We start from the raw sequence: 19,129 nt of genomic DNA on the forward strand, positions 1-19,129 counted from the left end.
TAATAACCCATCCGTGACCATGAGGTGAATTATTATAGTGCTCCCAAAATGTATATTTTATAAATGTCTGTGTGGTAAAAACTGCTTGGTTCAGAACTATATCTGCATTGTGTAAGCCTTGCTGAACTGTATCGAGGTGTGATCCTTTGAAGGATACAGTAGGGTGGGCCCTGCTCTGATCCTGGAGACAGGCAGGAGGGGAGAGTGTCATTTACAGTATTTTATTCAGCATCTCCTGCCATAAACTACCAACAGGATATCCTGCCAGGGAGGTATCTGATTAGTGTCCCTGAAGACACCTAATTTGCATCTACATTGGTCTTGGGAGAATAAAGGACAATACTTGTTCGGCTTGGAGGGTGGGGACTACTGAAGGAATGCTTGTGGAACTATATGGCTCAGAAGCAGACACTGCTTTTTGTTCATTCTTCAAAAGAGTAGCTTCATTGTAGGAGTGGTCCCATCTTCTGCTTTCCTCAGAATGACCTGAAACCTCAGAGTAAGATTATTTAAGTTTTATGACTTTATTCCTTTTATTTTCTTGAAGTCAACCTCTGCATATAGCATTATTATACGTCTTGTTAATTACCTGTTTTCTTTGTAACTTAACCTTGGAGATATTTCTCAATCAATCCTAAAAATGTATCAGCATTATCTCTGTGCTCTAAGAATTCATGTGCCTGGAGAGGTCAATGCTACATATGGTTAATAACTGTGGATGTTGTAAGGGTGATTTAAGTGTTTGTCGAACGCAGAAACACTATTCTATACTCTTCATGGTCATGGCTTGAGTAACACCCACGTCACGACTGCCCACTTGCATCAGGTTGGTGTATCTGAGCGCAGGCTGGGTGCTGTGACACTGATTATGCCCCAATTGTGCAAAATTTATTTTTTATCAGCAACATGCCTATTGATTGTGCAGGGACAGCTTAAGGGGCGGGCGGCCGGCGATCTGCCAGGAGGCCAGCTGCCTGAAGCCCGAGGTGCTATGTGACCCTGGTGCAGCCTGAGTCAGGGGTGTCTGAAAAAGCACTGTGCTTTAAAATCAGCTCCCAGATCTGCTCCCCTGTTTTAAAATCAGACACCACATCTGATACCCCACTTCCCTCATTCACAATGAGACCCCCGGCTCTGATCCTCCGCTTATTTAATATTATACTGCAGATCTGATCCCCCCTACCTTTAGTAAAAACATACTCCAGATCTGAATTATCCCCTAACCTGTTTAAAGTCAGACCTCTGATCCAATCAGATTATACACAACTACTGGGGTCCCTTGCCACTTCTTGATGCCTTAACAGCTTCTTGCAATCAGACCTGTTCCACTACTCTGAGGCCCCATGAACCACCACTGTTAGCTGAGCCGGCCCCTAAGCATAGTCAAATGGGTTATGGATCAATGGGTTGACCTGCAAAAGGTTACAGTGTCTAGGTCGACCCCAAAAGGTCGACAGGAACAAGGTCGACATAGGAAAAAGGTTGACATTGACAAAAGGTCGACACAGTAAAGTTTGAAACAGGAAAAGGGGGAGTGTCGTTTCCTCCATAAAGTGACTGGAAACCCCAAATAGTACAACGTGTCCCCTTGCATGGCTTGCTTCGCTACCGCTCGGCACTGGTTACTAAACCCAATCGTAGTCCACGGGGAAGTATGAATAATGTGAAGAATTTTAAAAAACTTAAAAAAAAACCCCTCATGTCGACCTTTTCCTGTGCCATGTTGACCCTTTGTCAATGTCAACATTGTATCCATGTCGACCTAATGCATGTCAACCAATAGTGGTTGACCTATTGACTGTTGACGTATAATCTGGCTACCGGCAAAGCCCTAGGCAATTGCTTAGTACGCCTATGCCTAGGGCCTTCTCTCCTTCCACTACTCGGATATGTGAATGATCAGAGGCATCCACCAATCATCATTCTATCAGCCATTTACTTGGTATGACAAATACCACACAAGTGAAAAAGGAAGCGCTGGAATTTCATCCAAAGAGAATACAAATTTTGAGATTGACTGAGAAGAGAACATTTACCATCAGTCCCAAACAGTGAGATTCTAAAGCAGAAGATCAGAAAGTATTAGGCTAGCATACCTTATGTTCACCGTTAAGCGGGGTACACACTAGAGCGATGATGGCATGATATGCCATTTCGTAACAACATATTGCCTACATCACTCAGTGTGAATGGTGGATTGCACGCTCCCGCAGTCATTAGCGACGGGCGCTTGGTTAGATGTGCTGCACGTCCAACCAAGCATTGTCGCTAGTGTCCTGTAGTATGCTCATGAAGGACTATCAACAGTAATAGCTTTTGTTGTATTCTGGTCTTGGTAAATAGGTAAAAGCCCTATCTCCAGCAAAAACACATTTTCAATGCACCACATAGTATTTTCCTATGGCCCTGCTGATACATTATGCTGTGTACTTAGATAGAGTAAGCTCTGGTAACTCATGCTTTTATGTGTTTACACAAAACCAACTAACCTAATATCCAATTCTTCAAAAACCAGTATCCCCCTTTGCAGCCTGAAAGCTGAAGGGTTCCTTCCACAAAAAGTACCCCTACATTTCCAAACTACTAATATTAGTGTGTGGCATGACATAACTGGGGCATTTATCAAGATTGGTGTAAAGAAAAAAGGAGAGGGGCATACAGACAAGGGTGAAACAGATGTGGTAGATAGTGAGCATGGAACAGAGGCTTAGGATGACAAATGGCTGGGTTTGATGAGGAAGTGGGTATTGAGAACCTGTTTGAAGTTTTGTAGGGAGGTGGAAAGTCTGATGGAAGAGGTAGAGGTTTCCAGAGAAAAAGAGCAGCACGTGCGAAATCTTGGAGGCAGGAATGGGAAGCAGTAATCAGTTGGGAGGAGAGGAGGCATGCATTTGTGGAGCGAAGAGGACAAGTGGGAATGTAAAGTGAGATAAGGTCAGAGATGTAAATGGGAGAGGAATGAGTGAGGGCCTTATAAGTGAGTGTAAGAAGCTTGAATTGGATTCTGTAGGGGAAGCGGGGCCAGTGTAGGGCTTATAAAAATGGGGAGGTAGACATAGTACATTTGGAGAGGAAGGTGAACCGGGCAGCAGCATTGAGGATAGATTGAGGTGGATAGAAGCATTTGTCAGGGAGGCCAGACAGGAGGAGATTACAGTAGTCTGATCTAGAGATGACCAGTGAGTGTATGAGGGTCTTAGTAGCAGCCATGGTGAGAAAGGGTCTAAAGAAACCTGGAAATATGTTTGAGTTGGATTCAGCAGGACTGTGAGAGGTGCTGAATGTGTGGTTTAATGGAAAGGAAGGAGTCAAGGATAACGCCAAGGCAGTGCACTTGGGGGTTAGAGAAGATAGTTGTGCCATCAACAGATATGAAATTGTGGGAAGTGAGATTATTTGGAAATGTGGGAAGATGATCAGCTTTGTTTTCAACATGTTAAGTTTAAGAAAGCACTGGGAAGAAGAGGTAGCAGAGAGACAGTTGGAGATACGAGAGGAAAAGTAGATTTGAGTATCATAAACATAGAGATTATAATCAAAGCCAAAATAACTAATGATCTTACCTAATGAGGATATACGTATAGAGAGAGAGAACCAGAGAAGTACAAGAACAGAACCTTGGGGGACACCTACTGTTAGTAGAAGTAGGGGGCAGCCGGCGTCATTAGAGGAGACAGAGGAGAAACAGTCAGAGAGGAAGGAGGACAGCCATGAGAGGGCAGACCAAGGGAGTGAAGGATTTGTAGGAGGAGAGGGGGGTCCATAGTGTCAAAAGCAGCAGGTCAAGGAGAATAAGCATTACTACTGTATAAGGACAGTCCAGATCCTAGTCATCCAAATATTTGGTTTTCGAAAGTTTACCAACTAATAGTTTAGGAGTGTGCATGCACATAATAAGCGTACTGTATGTTAAATAATTTTTTCCCAATGGCTGTACATCTACGAAATTGTCAGAATGCACAAACTTAAGCCTGATGTAAGTATTTTTTACCTGCTTTAATATGCCAGAGTGTTTTAATGTGTTTTTCAATGGCAACTCATTGCTGTTTTGCTAATAAAAATAACAAAGTATCGCACAGCCCTGGAGACTGGTTTTGTTTGAACATTCTGATGTGACGCCTTTCACAACAAAATAACCTAAATTACGTGATGTTAGGATTGTTGGGTTGTTTTTATTTGATTTTTTTATTGAAACTAATGTAATATAATCTGTCCATAATTTGTAATCTTCTCGTTCTGTAACAATACCTTGGAAACATTTATCGGATTAAAATCCACTTGAGCGTATTCTCCATGTCTCTTTTGGAACTCACAGGCCTGTGAGGCCAAAGCTACTGTACATATACCTATGTATAAGTAAGTGTGAAATATTAATATTTGGGCAGGAAACCTAAAGACTTTGTTAAAGTCTTTCATGGTTCCAAGCAGTACAAATTAGGTATATGTGTTAGCGCCTGCATCTCCTAGGTGTCTCTAGTCAGAGTACCCACAAGAATGAATAAGATAAAAACAGATTTATTTTATATACATACAATCATCATAAAGATTTAAAACAACCTTGTTGCATTTGTCAAGTGACACAGTGCAACCAAATTCATTACAGTACCATATAAAGTGATAGTGCATGGGGTTCATCAAATTATGATGTGCATCAATCTCTCACCAAATAAAGGTGCTGCGGTGGGCTAGCTGGAAAACAGTGCAGGTCCCAGGCTGAAAAGATGAGCACCATGCAGACAAACAATGGCAGTTGCTTGGTCATTCCTGGAGATAATTATATATCAGGTGCTAGAAAGGGGAGGGGTCACAGACAACAGACAGAGAGGAAGTGGGGTGCAAATCCCCACCCCTAAATTTCCCCCCAGCACACTAAAAATTACCTGTAACCATACCTGAACCTATCTGGTAATAGAAATTCAGAGAATTAGTCACACATGTTTGCAAACGCATGTTTAGCTGCTGAGCCACTTCATGGCTTCTCCAATATCAGCAGTCCTAACACTACATAATAGCAGTGCCCACATAGGGCCATGTAATTTGTCACAGTAGGCCTAATGATAAAGGCTATTACTAAAACACATCCAGACAGAGAGCTAACGTACCCGGGAGCCACCCCCAGGATCTCCCATTGGCACTACAAGGAACAGCATGCCTTCCAAATACTGCTCCCATTCAATGCCTCTCACACACATGCAGACAAACAATGGCAGTTGCTCGGTCATTTCTGGAGATAATTATATATCAGGTGCTAGAAAGGGGAGGGGTCACAGACAAACAACAGACAGAGAGAAAGTGGGGTGCAAATCCCCACCCCTAAATTTCCCCCCAGCACACTAAAAATTACCTGTAACCATACCTGAACCTATCTGGTAATGGAAATTCAGAGAATTAGTCACACATGTTTGCAAACGCATGTTTAGCTGCTGAGCCACTTCACGGCTTCTCCAATATCAGCAGTCCTAACACTACATAATAGCAGTGCCCACATAGGGCCATGTAATTTGTCACAGTAGGCCTCATGATAAAGGCTATTACTAAAACACATCCAGACAGAGAGCTAATGTACCCGGGAGCCACCCCCAGGATCTCCCATTGGCACTACCAGGAACAGCATGCCTTCCAAATACAGCTCCCATTCAATGCCTCTCACACACATGCAGGCAAACAATGGCAGTTGCTCGGTCATTTCTGGAGATAATGATATATCAGGTGCTAGAAAGGGGGAGGGGTCACAGACAAACAACAGACAGGGGGGGTGCAAATCCCCACCCCTAAATTTCCCCCAGCACACTAAAAATTACCTGTAACCATACCTGAACCTATCTGGTAATAGAAATTCAGAGAATTAGTCACACATGTTTGCAAACGCATGTTTAGCTGCTGAGCTACTTCACGGCTTCTCCAATATCAGCAGTCCTATCACTACATAATAGCAGTGCCCACATAGGGCCATGTAATTTGTCACAGTAGGCCTCATGATAAAGGCTATTACTAAAATACATCCAGACATAGAGCTAATGTACCCGGGACCCACCCCCAGGATCTCCCATTGGCACTACAGGGAACAGCATGCCTTCCAAATACTGCTCCCATTCAGCTGCTGAGCCACTTCACGGCTTCTCCGTTATCAGTACCACTGCAGGTAGCTTTTTCAGACTTTTTCAATGCTGTCCCCTCCTGTGAAGTCCAAACTATTTGGTGAGAGACTGATGCACATCATAAATTGATGAAACCCATCAATTTATACCTATAGCCAACACAGGGTGTCATACGGTATGCCGGCGCTCGTGCTCCCGGCGCCCAGCATACCGGCGCCGGGAGCCCGACCGCCGGCATACCGACAGCGTGGAGAGCGCAAAGGAGCCGCTTGCGGGCTCGCTGCGCTCGCCACACTGCGGGCACGGTGGGGCGCTACGCGCGCTACACTATTTTATTCTCCCTCCAGGGGGGTCGTGGACCCCCACGAGGGAGAATAGTTGTCGGTATGCCGGGTGTCGGGATTCCGGCGCCGGTATACTGTGCGCCGGGATCCCGACATTCGGCATACAGAAGACCACCCGCCAACACATATACCTAATTTGTACTGCTTGGAGCTTGTGGAATTGAGTGCTCATTCCAAAAAGGTATACGTGAGATTTTGCATTTATACTGAGTGACCAAAGTGTGTACATGTCACGGCCCAGCTGTATTAGATTGCGTTATCTAAGTGCAGGCTGGTATTATGACAACACGAGTGCCACCGGATATGATACCAAAAACTGTCCATTCGGAGGATAAGGGTTAGTAATTGACTAGATGACATGTGACATAGCACCACATCTGAATCCAGAATCTCTGTATTACAGAGCATGTCCACAGACGGTAATCTTTTAATAAGTACCATCAAACATACAAATACGCAATACAGTCATAAATATCACAGACATAAAAAGTGGCAGGTACAACTTAGTATAGATAAAGTATAGAAACCAATAGACAGAAAACCAAAGTAAAAATATGGAAGTAACTAACAAGGGGAAGAGGGACAAGCAAACCCTGGGAGGCTGTGGAGAAGGTGGTGGTGGTGGTTGGGGGGAATGGCCTTAGTGTCTATAACGGAATTACATTACTCCGGGGAGTCCTTGAATTCTATCCAGTAGAACCATGTGGTTATAAAGTCAAAGTACCTCTCTAGGGCAGAAAGGGTAATGTCCTCTATGTCCATGTATTGATCAATGCAGTGTAACCTTTTAAAGATGGGCATAGAAAACAGGTTGAGTATCCCTCAAAATCCCACATTGTTAGGTCCCCTACTGAGATAATGACATACATATTATATATTATGTGTACATGTAGATATATTATATAGATATATCATATAAATATATATATATATATATATATATATATATATATATGTCATTACCTCAGTAGGAGAACACAAAATGTATGATTTAGAATTTTGGATAAGGGATACTCAACCTGTAGTACCTACTGTAAACAGCCATAAACAGAAATTAGTTGGGATATCTGCACCAGCTACTATTAAGGAACTAGCAATCACCTGTTGCCAAAGGCAATGATCCTGGGGTGTGTTCATTAACTGCGGAATGGGGTGCCAGGGCCATGGCCACAGTACCAGCATGAGTCAGGAACAGTTGGAAACTTTCTATGCAAAATATTATCGCTACCATCAGGACAAAAACTTATGGTAAGCCTCGATTACCAATGTGCTCTGGCAATTATCAATGATTTTTCTGGTTTATGACTTGGCTTACCTGCATGACCATAGAGCCACGTATAAGCACAGTTTAGGCTGCTGGGGAGGGACCCTATGGAGAGTATTCGATTAGCCCCTGGGTTTACCCCGCAACTAATTGCCAGAAAAAATCCCTACGACGCAGGGAAAGGCTATTCAATTGAATAGCCTTTTTCCTGTGCTGAAAAATTGGGATTCACACACGTAAACCCACCGATTCCGTGTAAACTGGTCTTCCACATTACTTATTGGAACTCTGTAGCCTTCTCTTATATCTCCTGCATTCAATCTTTGTTTACTACCCTGATACTAAAAAGGTGCCCTCATCATGCAGAAAGAGCAGTTTCACATGATTTTGGCTTAATAAATAGGCCCTTTAGTGAGAACGATGTGTGATTAAGGGTACATTTACTAAGCAGTGATAAGAGCGGAGAAATGAGCCAGTGGAGAAATTTCCCCATCAACCAATCAGCAGCTCTGTATAATTTTAAAGTATGCAAATTATAGATGTTACTTCAGTGCTGATTGGTTGCCATGGGCAACTTCTCCACTGGCTCACTTCTCCGCTCTTATCACTGCTTAGTAAATGTACCCCTTAAGCATGAACTGCTAACACTTTGCATTGCATTGATGGTGTGATAAGCTCAATTTGTCAACTTTAGTGGTGTTGGTAGAAAGCGATGCAGCTACAGCAATATCAGATGACAACACCATAGAAGCGTGGAATGGCCAATGTTAACACCAGTAATAGCTGTGGGTGTCTATTTCACTCCTGTCATGCAAGTTCCTCAGTAATGTAGCAATTAGCAGAAAGTAAATTGTAACAGAATATGAAGCTGAGGAAACAGTAGGTATTAGAGGTGTATATACAAAAAAAGACTTGTAACTGCTGTTCTCTATGATGACCTCTCAATGCCAGAATAAGGAAAGATAGAACATTTTATAGTCATTGCTGTGCTGTTTATTCATACATGCCTACTCTCCGGCAAGTTGCGGGAGAGTCCCGATTTTTAGGGTAGTTCCCAGCACCAACAGAAGAAGAATTTTGCCATGACGGGGCGGGGCCTAGTGACGTGACCACCTGGCCGCGCCCCCCTGAAGTGGACCACAGAGTGTTTAGTAAGTCAGCTATGTTAAATATCATATTCTTACATGCTGGGTTCGATTCCCACCACGGCCCTGTGTCGAGTTTGTATATTCTTCCCGTATTTGTGTGGGTTTCCAGTTTCCTCCAGCGATCCAAAAATATTCCTGTAGGTCAATTGGCTCCTGACAAAATTAAGCCTCGTATGAATGTGTGTGCTTTTTACATCTGGTAGGGAATACAGATTGTAAGCTCCACTGGGGTAGGGACTGCAATCATTTACAAGGCAAAACCATACCCTGTACATGATTGCCCATTTATAAAAGGTCCAAATTTGGCTGGCATCCCGCCTGCACGACCACCGCTATTACATCTGGCACCTGATCTGTTAAGATTCTCCACGTGGAGAATAGCTTTGCTGTAGTTCCCCGTGCAGTCATCCTCCACCTACTGTATATCCCAGGCCTCCTGCTTACCTTGCTGAACACTGTGCTGGTTCTGTATCTGTGAACACTGGCCCTTTTTTTGGCCATCCGTTAATGATCTTTAATGAATGTCTGCTTTTATCTCTATCCTTTACAGTGCTGAGGGAAATGTTTTCCCATTATGAAAAAACAAACAAAAAAACAAAATATTTATTTACTAATAGTAATAACGCCATTCTCAGTTGCTGCACATATACATACGCATGGTAGCTGCTGTGTATCCTGGAACCTGTGCCAGAGAAGTAGGGTGGCCAGCTCCTCCAATCCCAGCTCGGCTGCAGCCACGTGCGTTCAGCACATATGGGATTCTGCCGCCTCCCTGCCTTCAAGGCCGACAACCTTTCATAGTTTTCCTGACAACTTTATAAAATCTGACCGACATGCAATGTGTACTGTAGAATAAACAGATTCCTATCATTTATAATATCTTAAAACGTCTATTATAAAAGAAATGGAAACATCATATAACGGATGGACTTAACATTTTACTTACGGATTGTGAAAAAGCAAGGGCAGATTGTGACCACAAAACGGACCTGTATAATATGCTGACGGTGATTTGATGTTGTAGGGAGCAACAAATCCAGGGGGAAATCAGCAGTAGGTGGGGCAATAATAGCGACAGGTGCTCTTTAGCCCCTCCCCTTCTAATACATCTAGGTTAGGTACACGTGGTTCCCCTTTATCTGTAGAGCACCCAGCAGCAGAATGTACCTCTTTGCCTGTCCCTACATCAGGGACACACAATAATTTCCAGTTGCTCCCTCCTGGTGTCAAGTTATTACCAGGCTGCATTCTGAACAATGGGGGTCATTCCGACCTGATCACTCGCTGCAGTTTGTCACAGCGCAGTGATCGGGTTGGAACTGCGCATGCGCCGGCGCATGGCAGTCGTCGGTCGTCGGTGCCCAGCGATCGCCTCTGAGACAGAGGCGGTCGCTGGGCGGGAGGGGGCTGAACGGCGGTGTTAAGCCACCATTTAGGGGGAGCGGTCCGGCCAATGCAGGCGTGGCTGGACCGTTGGGGGGACGGGCCGCTGCGGCCAGCGGGAGCGACGAGTAACTCCCGGCCAGCCGCAGGAGCTGCGCTGGCCGGGAGTAACTCCTCAAATACAAAGGCATCGCCGCTGTGCAATGCTTTTGTATTTGTGCAGGGGGGCCGGCACGGACATGCGGGGTGGGCTAGCCCTGTGCTGGGCGTCCCCCCGCATGTCTGAGTTTACGATCGTAGCTGTGCTAAATTTAGCACAGCTACGATCAACTCGGAATGACCCCCAATGTCACTGACTATTACTGAATTGAGACCTCATAGCTATGACTGTACCACTAGGTACATGCATCAAACCATGAGTGTTGCAGCTTCTGCTTCAATGACTAATCTATATCATCTTGATATCTTCTTCCCTCAGGCACACCCAGAAGAACTGGTTCCCTATGAGACGGAGGTTTTTCGCCCGCCCCACGACTATTACCCATATCTCAGTGACAGTGAAAGCCACGGTAATGACAGAATATCAGACATGGTGAAATGAATGGCAGGGCCCATCAGTGTACTATGTGCTGTAAATATGATATTGATACGCTAGTGTAAGGGTATAAAATAAATACATATGCCCTTATTTATCAATGAGTGATAAATTTCACTGTGAGTGATAAATTGCACCAACCAATCAGCTCTTAACTGCCATGTTACAGACTGTTGTGTTTGAAAAATGACCGTTAAAAGCGGATTGGCTGGTGCAATTTATTACTCCCAGTGAAATGTATATCACTCATTAATAAATAAGGGCAATAGTGGGAGATCGAGGGACATCTCTCTGGTGTGATGTCAGAACTTTAGCTGGACCTGGGTGGGGGGGGTTTTAAATATACAACTTATAAGGAAAATTGTCAGGTAATTGTTATGCAAATTAGTAGGTGTGGCTAAATGGTGTACATTTCTAACACAACATTGATCAAATAGTTAATTTTCTGTTTTAGATGATTAAAAACATACCAATCTTCCCGTATACATTGCGCTGTAGGTTAAGTCTCCCAGTCGCAAATATCTCAAATATGACGATATCTAAATATTTTTGATCGTGACTGAGTTAGTGATACCTTGCTTTTTGATTGTTCAGTGTACACAAACGTTGTTTTATGCATATAATTATAAAAAATATTGTGTAAAATTACCTCAAGGCTATGTGGATAAGGTGTATATACTGAAAGGTGTATATATGTGGATAAGGTGTATATTAGACATACTAGTTTAAATGCATTTTGTGTTGATACTTGGGTCCCATCCCCAAGATATCTCATCCAAAATACTTCTGGTCCCAAGCATTTCGGAGATGGCAGATTAAACCTATGTACTACCTTTTTGAGTTTTGTATTAACATCCTTATTCATAAGATATAATTTTGCAGTGACAATGCGATTATGTAATATAATAGTATATATAAATAGTAGTAGCAGTATGTCACAATGTATTCTGTATAGTATAATGAAGTACCTTTACTTTCCACTCTCTGAATAGGATAATGAAGTACTGTACTATCATTTATAAAGATGTCAGAAGTCACTACAACAGGGGTGGCCAAGCAATCAGAGGCAAAGAGCCAGAAAAGATCTGTAGTCAAGGGGAAGAGAAACTACAATGTGCGCGCCGAAGGCGCACGTGCAAAAATGGGTGGGCGGCCTAGTTGTCACAAAGCCACACCCCATTTTTGTGCGCACACCTTTCGATATGATGTTTGTAGGAGTGTGGCCTTGTGTCATAACCCTATTTTTAGTCATGTTGTACAGTGCCACATACTTATAATGCCCCAGTACAGTGCCACATACATATAAAAATGGCAATATATGGGTACCTACACACTGCCAGGAACATATGTCCCCACAGTGCCAGATACATATATGCCCCCAGTGCCAGATACACATGTCCCCACAGTGCCAGATACACATGTCCCCACAGTGCCAGATACACATGTCCCCACAGTGCCAGATACACATATGCCCCACAGTGCCAAATACATATCTGCCCCACAGTGCCAAATACTCATCTGCTCCACAGTGCTAAATACATATCTGCCCCACAGTGCCAGATATGCCCCCAGTGCCAGATATACATGTCCCCCCAGTGCCAGATATGCCCCCAGTGCCAGATATATATGTCCCCACAGTGCCAGTTATGCCCCCAGTGCCAGCTATGCCCCCAGTGTCAGAAATACATGTCCCCCTAGTGCCAGCTATTCCCCCAGTGCCAGATATACATGTCCCCACAGTGCCAGCTATGTCCCCAGTGCCAGATATATATGTCCCCCTCAGTGCCAGATATACATGTCCCCACAGTGCCAGATATGCCCCCAATGCCAGATATACATGTCCCCCCAGTGCCAACTATGCCCCCAGTGCCAGATATACATGTCCCCCCCTCCCCCCTCATGCTGCTCACCGCGCTGCTGCTGTTTTGTGAGGGGAGGAGAGCGCAGCACGCGCCTCTCCTGCCCCTCACTCTCTGGCAACGGTATCTCTCTTCAATTAGGCGCCAGTCCGTGAGCCAATCAAAGCTCGTGGTCCGGCAGCCAATCAGGAGCCTCAGCTGCCGGTCCGTGAGCTCTGATTGGCTCATGGACCGGCGCTGAATTGAAGAGACACCGCCGCCAGAGACAAGACAAGTGTGTGTGCCGGGCAGCGGTGTCCAGGAGCCGGCCGAGCCGCATGCGGCGGATGAAAGAGCCGCATGCGGCTCGAGAGCTGCGGGTTGGCCACACCTGCACTACAATGTTTTCTCACCATCTGCAGACAGAAGGATAAAACGGTGTCCTTTTATACAGGAAGAGATGACTACCTCCCAACTGTCTCGATTTTGATGGGGCAGTTCTGGTTTTCAGGCATTGTGCCGCTGTCCCACTTCTGGGTTGCAGTGTCCCGCAGTGTCGGGGGGAGGGGGCAGAGATGGGAGGCCCTCTCTCACTTGCTGCTCTGTGAATAGATAGGGAGGGAATACAGAGCGCTGAGCATGACCCCACTGTGACAAAAATGGGGGCATGGCTCGTGACCGAATCACTTCCCACTTGGCCTCCCCCCCTAAATTAAGGTGCGCAAATTTGGGAGGTATGGATGACTGCTAATAACCTTATAATCCGCAGTATTGAATAACATTAGTATTCAGGGATTACATTGAAACTCAATACCACCTATACCGAAACAGCTAACAGGAAATGAAACATAACATAATTACCCTTGCACAGGGGCGTTTCTACAGAGGAGGGGGCCTGTGTGCACCTCCGTGTGGGCCCCCTCCTCTGAACGGCGCTGTAGACTCCGGCAATGTGCCGGAGTCTACTGTGCATGCACAGGTCTCCGGAAACATGGCGCCCGTCATGATCTGAAGACCAATTTGGCTACCGAGCATGCGCGGTGGCCATTTTGGCGGCGATTTCCACCGCGGACGCTGCGCCCGCCGCTGGACTCTGGTTAGGTAAGTATTTAAATGGGTGCAATGTGTGCGGTGTGGGCCCCCCCTGGACCCAGGGTCCCGTGTGCACCGCACACATTGCACCCATTATAGAAATGCCAATGCCACAGCATAATAAAAGGCTAGTGGCATGGGATATATGTCAAAGATTAAAAATTGCAAGAAGGTATAAAAATTAGAGATGTTCTAAATCATCTCCGTGTTTTATTTTTGGCAAAAACCACCCTCAAGTGTTTTGGTTTTGATAAAAACAGCCAACATCATGTAATTAAGGCCTGTTAGGTTTTGTCCAATAACAATCATTCACAGTCATTTGCAGTGTGAAATGTCACCTGAATCACAATTACATGCCATTTAAAACATGTGAGATTTGGTTTTTGGATCCAAGGTCTGAACTTGGCAGGGTGACCTGACCAGGGTCGGATTGCCCCACCAGGACAGATTCCGATGGGCTGGTCCCATATCCCCCTCAGCCAAGCTGATTCACACTCAGGCTGGGCTGGCTCACACTGCTTCCAGTACTTGCGGTTCATTGGAACGCAATCCAGAAGTTAGGCTAGAATGGACTTCCAGGTGCCGCTAGCTGTGAAAAGTGGTGAAGCTGTTCTATCAACAGGGGACCTGGAGAAAGTTAACCAGCCCAGTAGCATCCTCTCCCTGGCCCCGGCCAAAGGTCTCTTCAACCAGCCCAGACTGGGAGCAGTAGCATAGCGATGGTCGGAGCCGGGTTCACTACACCCGCCGCCACCCTAGCTCTCACACTCTTACTGAACTGGCCAGAGCAGCAACTGAGCACTGAAGGTGACCTGGCAGAGAGGATATTTTTAATTACATTATTTGTATTATCATGATGGTGTAAGGGTTAGGGCGTCCCCGGTCACAGCATATGGTTTGGGGACTGGACAGGAGCAGGATGTACCTTGTTCTCAGGATGCCAGCTGATCAGGCAGCCCTGGGACAATCTCTATTGCAAAGTCCTTCAGAAAGTCCTTCAGCCCTATAGCTGCCCAATGTTTGTCCATGATGTTGGGCCTTTTTATGTAATGCGGTGGCTATGTAATGTATGTAATGTGGTGGCAACGTATGTAATGTGGCGGCAACGCATGTAATGCAGTGGCTACATATGTAATGTGGTGGCTACGTATGTAATGTGGTGCTATTTGTGTAATGTGGTGTTATTCATATAATGTGGTCCTATAAGTGTAGTGCGGTGCTATACATGTAATGCGGTGCTATACATGTAGTGTGGTGCTATTCGTGTAATGTGGTGCTATTCATGTAATAATGTGGTGGCAATGTATGTAATCAGGGGCGGATTGGCCACTGGGACAGATTCCGCTGTGCTGGTCCCCTGTGCCTGTGTTTCACTACATGTGTGTGCTCACTTCCTGTATTGTGCTGTATGTAGTGTGTGCTCCCTCCCTGTACTGTCCTGTATGTAGTGTGTGCTCCCTCCCTGTACTGTCCTGTATGTAGTGTGTGCTCCCTCCCTGTACTGTGCTGTATGTAGTGTGTGCTCCCCCTCCCTCTACTGTGCTGTATGTAGTGTGTGCTCCCTCCCTGTACTGTCCTGTATGTAGTGTGTGCTCCCTCCCTGTACTGTCCTGTATGTAGTGTGTGCTCCCTCCCTGTACTGTATGTAGTGTGTGCTCCCCCTCCCTCTACTGTGCTGCATGTAGTGTGTGCTCCCTTCCTCTACTGTGCTGTATGTAGTGTGTGCTTCCTCCCTGTACTGTCCTGTATGTAGTGTGTGCTCACTTCCTGTATTGTGCTGTATGTAGTGTGTGCTCCCTCCCTGTACTGTCCTGTATGTAGTGTGTGCTCACTTCCTGTATTGTGCTGTATGTAGTGTGTGCTCCCTCCCTGTACTGTGTCCTGTATGTAGTGTGTGCTCCCCCTCCCTATACTGTGCTGTATGTAGTGTGTGCTCCCCCTCCCTCTACTGTGCTGTATGTAGTGTGTGCTCCCCCTCCCTGTACTGTGCTGTATGTAGTGTGTGCTCCCTCCCTGTACTGTGTCCTGTATGTAGTGTGTGCTCCCCCTCCCTATACTGTGCTGTATGTAGTGTGTGTTCCCCCTCCCTCTACTGTGCTGTATGTAGTGTGTGCTCCCCCTCCCTATACTGTGCTGTATGTAGTGTGTGCTCCCCCTCCCTGTACTGTGCTGTATGTAGTGTGTGCTCCCCCTCCCTATACTGTGCTGTATGTAGTGTGTGCTACCCCTCCCTGTACTGTGCTGTATGTAGTGTGTGCTCCCTCCCTATACTGTGCTGTATGTAGTGTGTGCTCCCCCTCCCTGTACTGTGCTGTATGTAGTGTGTGCTCCCACTCCTTGTACTTTGAAACAGATAAGGTTAAAAAAAAAGGGGTTTGTAGAATGACAAATCAATAAATTCAGAAGTAGATTAAAGGCATGACAGCAGTGACAGTAGATACTGAAAGTGGGCATATCAGTCCTTGTATATTCAGATGTGCAGATGTACATCAGGGAAGGGCAATGTAGCAGCAGGTAAACATTAGCATAACGTAAAGCAAAGGAGGCCCCAACTGTGTCTATCTCAGAACCAGGACCTCTGAGGAGTGACCCCGCCCTCTTGACAGTCCCCTCCCCCTCAACAGACTCCGCCCCATTAGGGCTGCTTCCATAAATTTCCTGGGCTGGTGTTCGATCCCAATCCGCCCCTGGACCTGATCCAGGACCCGATGCTACCGTGAACCCTATAGTGACCTGAGCCTGGACTCGGAACCCCAAAGTTTGGGTGTCTTTGGTTTTCAGCAAAACTGACGCGCTCATCTCTAATAAAACACAGGCATGAGAAATGGACAGCTACTGTATATACTGTATATACAAAAAACACTTGCTTACTAATCCAATCTTTCTTCTCTCTTAGAGCATTACTGGGAGTACCCCTCACACCTGCATGGGGACCTCGATGGATTCCCAGACTCCCAGCTCACAGAACTGCAGAGCGTACAACCCCCGCAGCTGCAACAGCTGTACAGACACATGGAATTGGAACAAATGCATGTTTTGGAACCTGGAATAACTGCTCCTCATCCGCACCTGCAACTGACACACCAGGTAAGTTCATATGTTTGATACAGTGCAGATGAAGCTTCATCATCTAACATCACTGTCATGGAAATACAGGGAGGGGTGCAATATTAATGCTTTTTTAAGCAACTGCAGATTGCACAGAGTGGAGGCAACCATGTTGTGGCAGCCATCATTGATGACAATGCACTGTGCATCTGAGTTCTTATCACGCTTGGAGAAAGAAATTATTTGCTTATTGTTGAGGCCAGAGCCTTATTAAGACCTGGTGGACAAGAGCTGTACCTAGGCATTTTAATGCCATGTGTCAGAAAGAGCATTGGTATACACTCCACCCCCATATTTTAAATAGGAACAGCACGCAGCAAAGGTGGTGAATGGTCTCGTGGGTAAGCGGCACCTCTAATTCACATACGCCAAACAGTAGTACCCCTTATACATGTTACGGCACAGAGTAGTACCCTTTATACATGTTAGGCCTCACAGTAGAGCGCCTTATTCACATTACAATGCACAGTAGTACCCCTTATACATGTTTCTCCACACAGTAGTACCCCTTATTCACATTATGATACACAGTAATAATTCCCTGTGCACATTATGCCACACAGTAGTAATGCCCCTTACACATTATGCCACTCAGTAGTATTGTCACCACCCTCCTACCCCCTGGGCTCTCTCTCCTATATACAGTACACACCCAATCACTGCCACCATCACAGTGTCTAACACAGTTAGTGTGCCTGAACTCTTGACTTTGCCACCTTACACAGCTTTTCACTTCAAGGGCATCACTGTGGGAGTGTAGAGAGAACAGGCGCCATGATGTCCTACAGGAGGGAGTTGAGGAAAGCTGTGGTGGAGAACAGAGTGAGTCAGGCTGCTCAAGCAGTGCTTCAGTAAAGGAGCAGGGCGCACAACTACTAACATACATAGCAGTAGGAGCCTGGCAAACATAATTCTGCAGCAGCGGCCGGTTCCGCCCACATGGCTCTGTGTGGTGGCCCCAGCTGCACCACCCTAGGTACAGCTCTGTGTTGAACCCTAGAAAATACAATAGTTTGGGCTTCCTCCCCAGGATAAACCCAAGACAAAAACAGGTTGAGGGAATTTCTTGTGAGTCTTTCTTGCATCATTAAAGACTTGACCTTGGTTCTAGCCCATACTGTATATTTGGATTCCAGTATATTGTAAACTGTATATAACTATCTTCTTGTACTTGTCCTGTACTGTACATTACTGTGTATGGGCAGTTCCGTAAGAGGGCTTTGCCAAGACGGGTACCGCCCACACCCGACCATGCCCACTAATTGGTTGCATCATGAGGGGGCAGGGCCACAGGCACGGGTAAGTGGAGCACGGCCCGGAGTGTCCTCACTCTGGAGGGGCTGCACAGACTGCAGGGTGTCTGGCTGGTATTTCTAAAGGACGCATCACAAGGAACTGCAGCAGAGATTCTGGCTTCAAGGATCTGTTCCAGGCACCATGCCAACCAGATGTAGGGACTGTGGGACAGTGACGGTTCCGCCCACAGAGCCCGGCGCTCTGTCCAGCGGCACTGCTTGCTAGTTCCGGCCCTGTGTGTGGTTGTGAGTACATAATGTATCTTTCCTGGCCCAAACAACCTTTGTATTGGCTATATTGATTATTGGAACTTAATATTTCTAGATCACTGTTTCATGAGAGTCTATATATTAATTTATATATGTGTTTATATATAAACCTGTGTATTGTTAAGCTAAATATTAAATATTCCTAAAATAAATGCAGTATTTATGTTTCGTTAATATGGGCCTACATTATGTACTTTGAGAGAGATAAAGTACCAGCCAATCAGCACCTAGCTGCCATGTTACAGGCTGGGTTTGAAAAATGACAGGAGCTGATTGGTTGGTACTTTATCACTCTCCAGTTTATCGCCAAGGCTTAGTACATCTTCTGCTCGTAGTATATAAATATGAGTCTCTTTAAACTGACTTGATTTTTAGAACTGCAGACAGAAAAACTGTTACATTTAATTGAATTTAGTTCTATTTGGGCTGTATTTTATAATTATTATTATTATTATTATTACTAGTTACCAGCCTGTCAAACTGACCGAACAACTTAATAGTAAGGTCAGCGCCGGCGGCTGTGTATGCTCGAACGGAGCAACACTTGAACTGCTCCGTCGGGCACCATCTAGTGGCTGCCAGTGCGCACAACACTTCAATTCCCCTCATAGAGGTGACGAGCAGCGTTAGACCTTTATTATATAGGATTACTGTTATTATTACTATTATTATCATTAATAATAATAATAATAAC

At 45.4% G+C, this 19,129-nt stretch overlaps 1 protein-coding gene and 1 long non-coding RNA gene across 4 annotated transcripts in view; one reads left to right on the forward strand and one right to left on the reverse strand.

Annotated features, from left to right (window-relative positions):
• SPI1 (Spi-1 proto-oncogene) overlaps positions 1-19,129 on the forward strand; it is a 127,971-nt gene that overhangs the window by 102,576 nt on the left and 6,266 nt on the right. For both annotated transcript variants that reach the window (XM_063944592.1, XM_063944591.1), the window contains exons 2-3: positions 10,716-10,806; positions 16,659-16,849. In XM_063944592.1, the coding sequence (XP_063800662.1) occupies positions 10,716-10,806; positions 16,659-16,849 (282 nt within the window). The remainder of the gene's footprint in view (positions 1-10,715; positions 10,807-16,658; positions 16,850-19,129) is intronic.
• Positions 8,306-19,129, reverse strand: part of LOC134968958 (uncharacterized) — a 180,816-nt gene continuing 169,992 nt past the window's right edge. For both annotated transcript variants that reach the window (XR_010189358.1, XR_010189357.1), the window contains exon 8: positions 8,306-9,699. This is a non-coding gene — a long non-coding RNA (uncharacterized LOC134968958). The remainder of the gene's footprint in view (positions 9,700-19,129) is intronic.

Source organism: Pseudophryne corroboree, chromosome 11, assembly GCF_028390025.1.
Source record: "Pseudophryne corroboree isolate aPseCor3 chromosome 11, aPseCor3.hap2, whole genome shotgun sequence".
In the NCBI taxonomy this organism is placed as follows: domain Eukaryota; kingdom Metazoa; phylum Chordata; class Amphibia; order Anura; family Myobatrachidae; genus Pseudophryne; species Pseudophryne corroboree.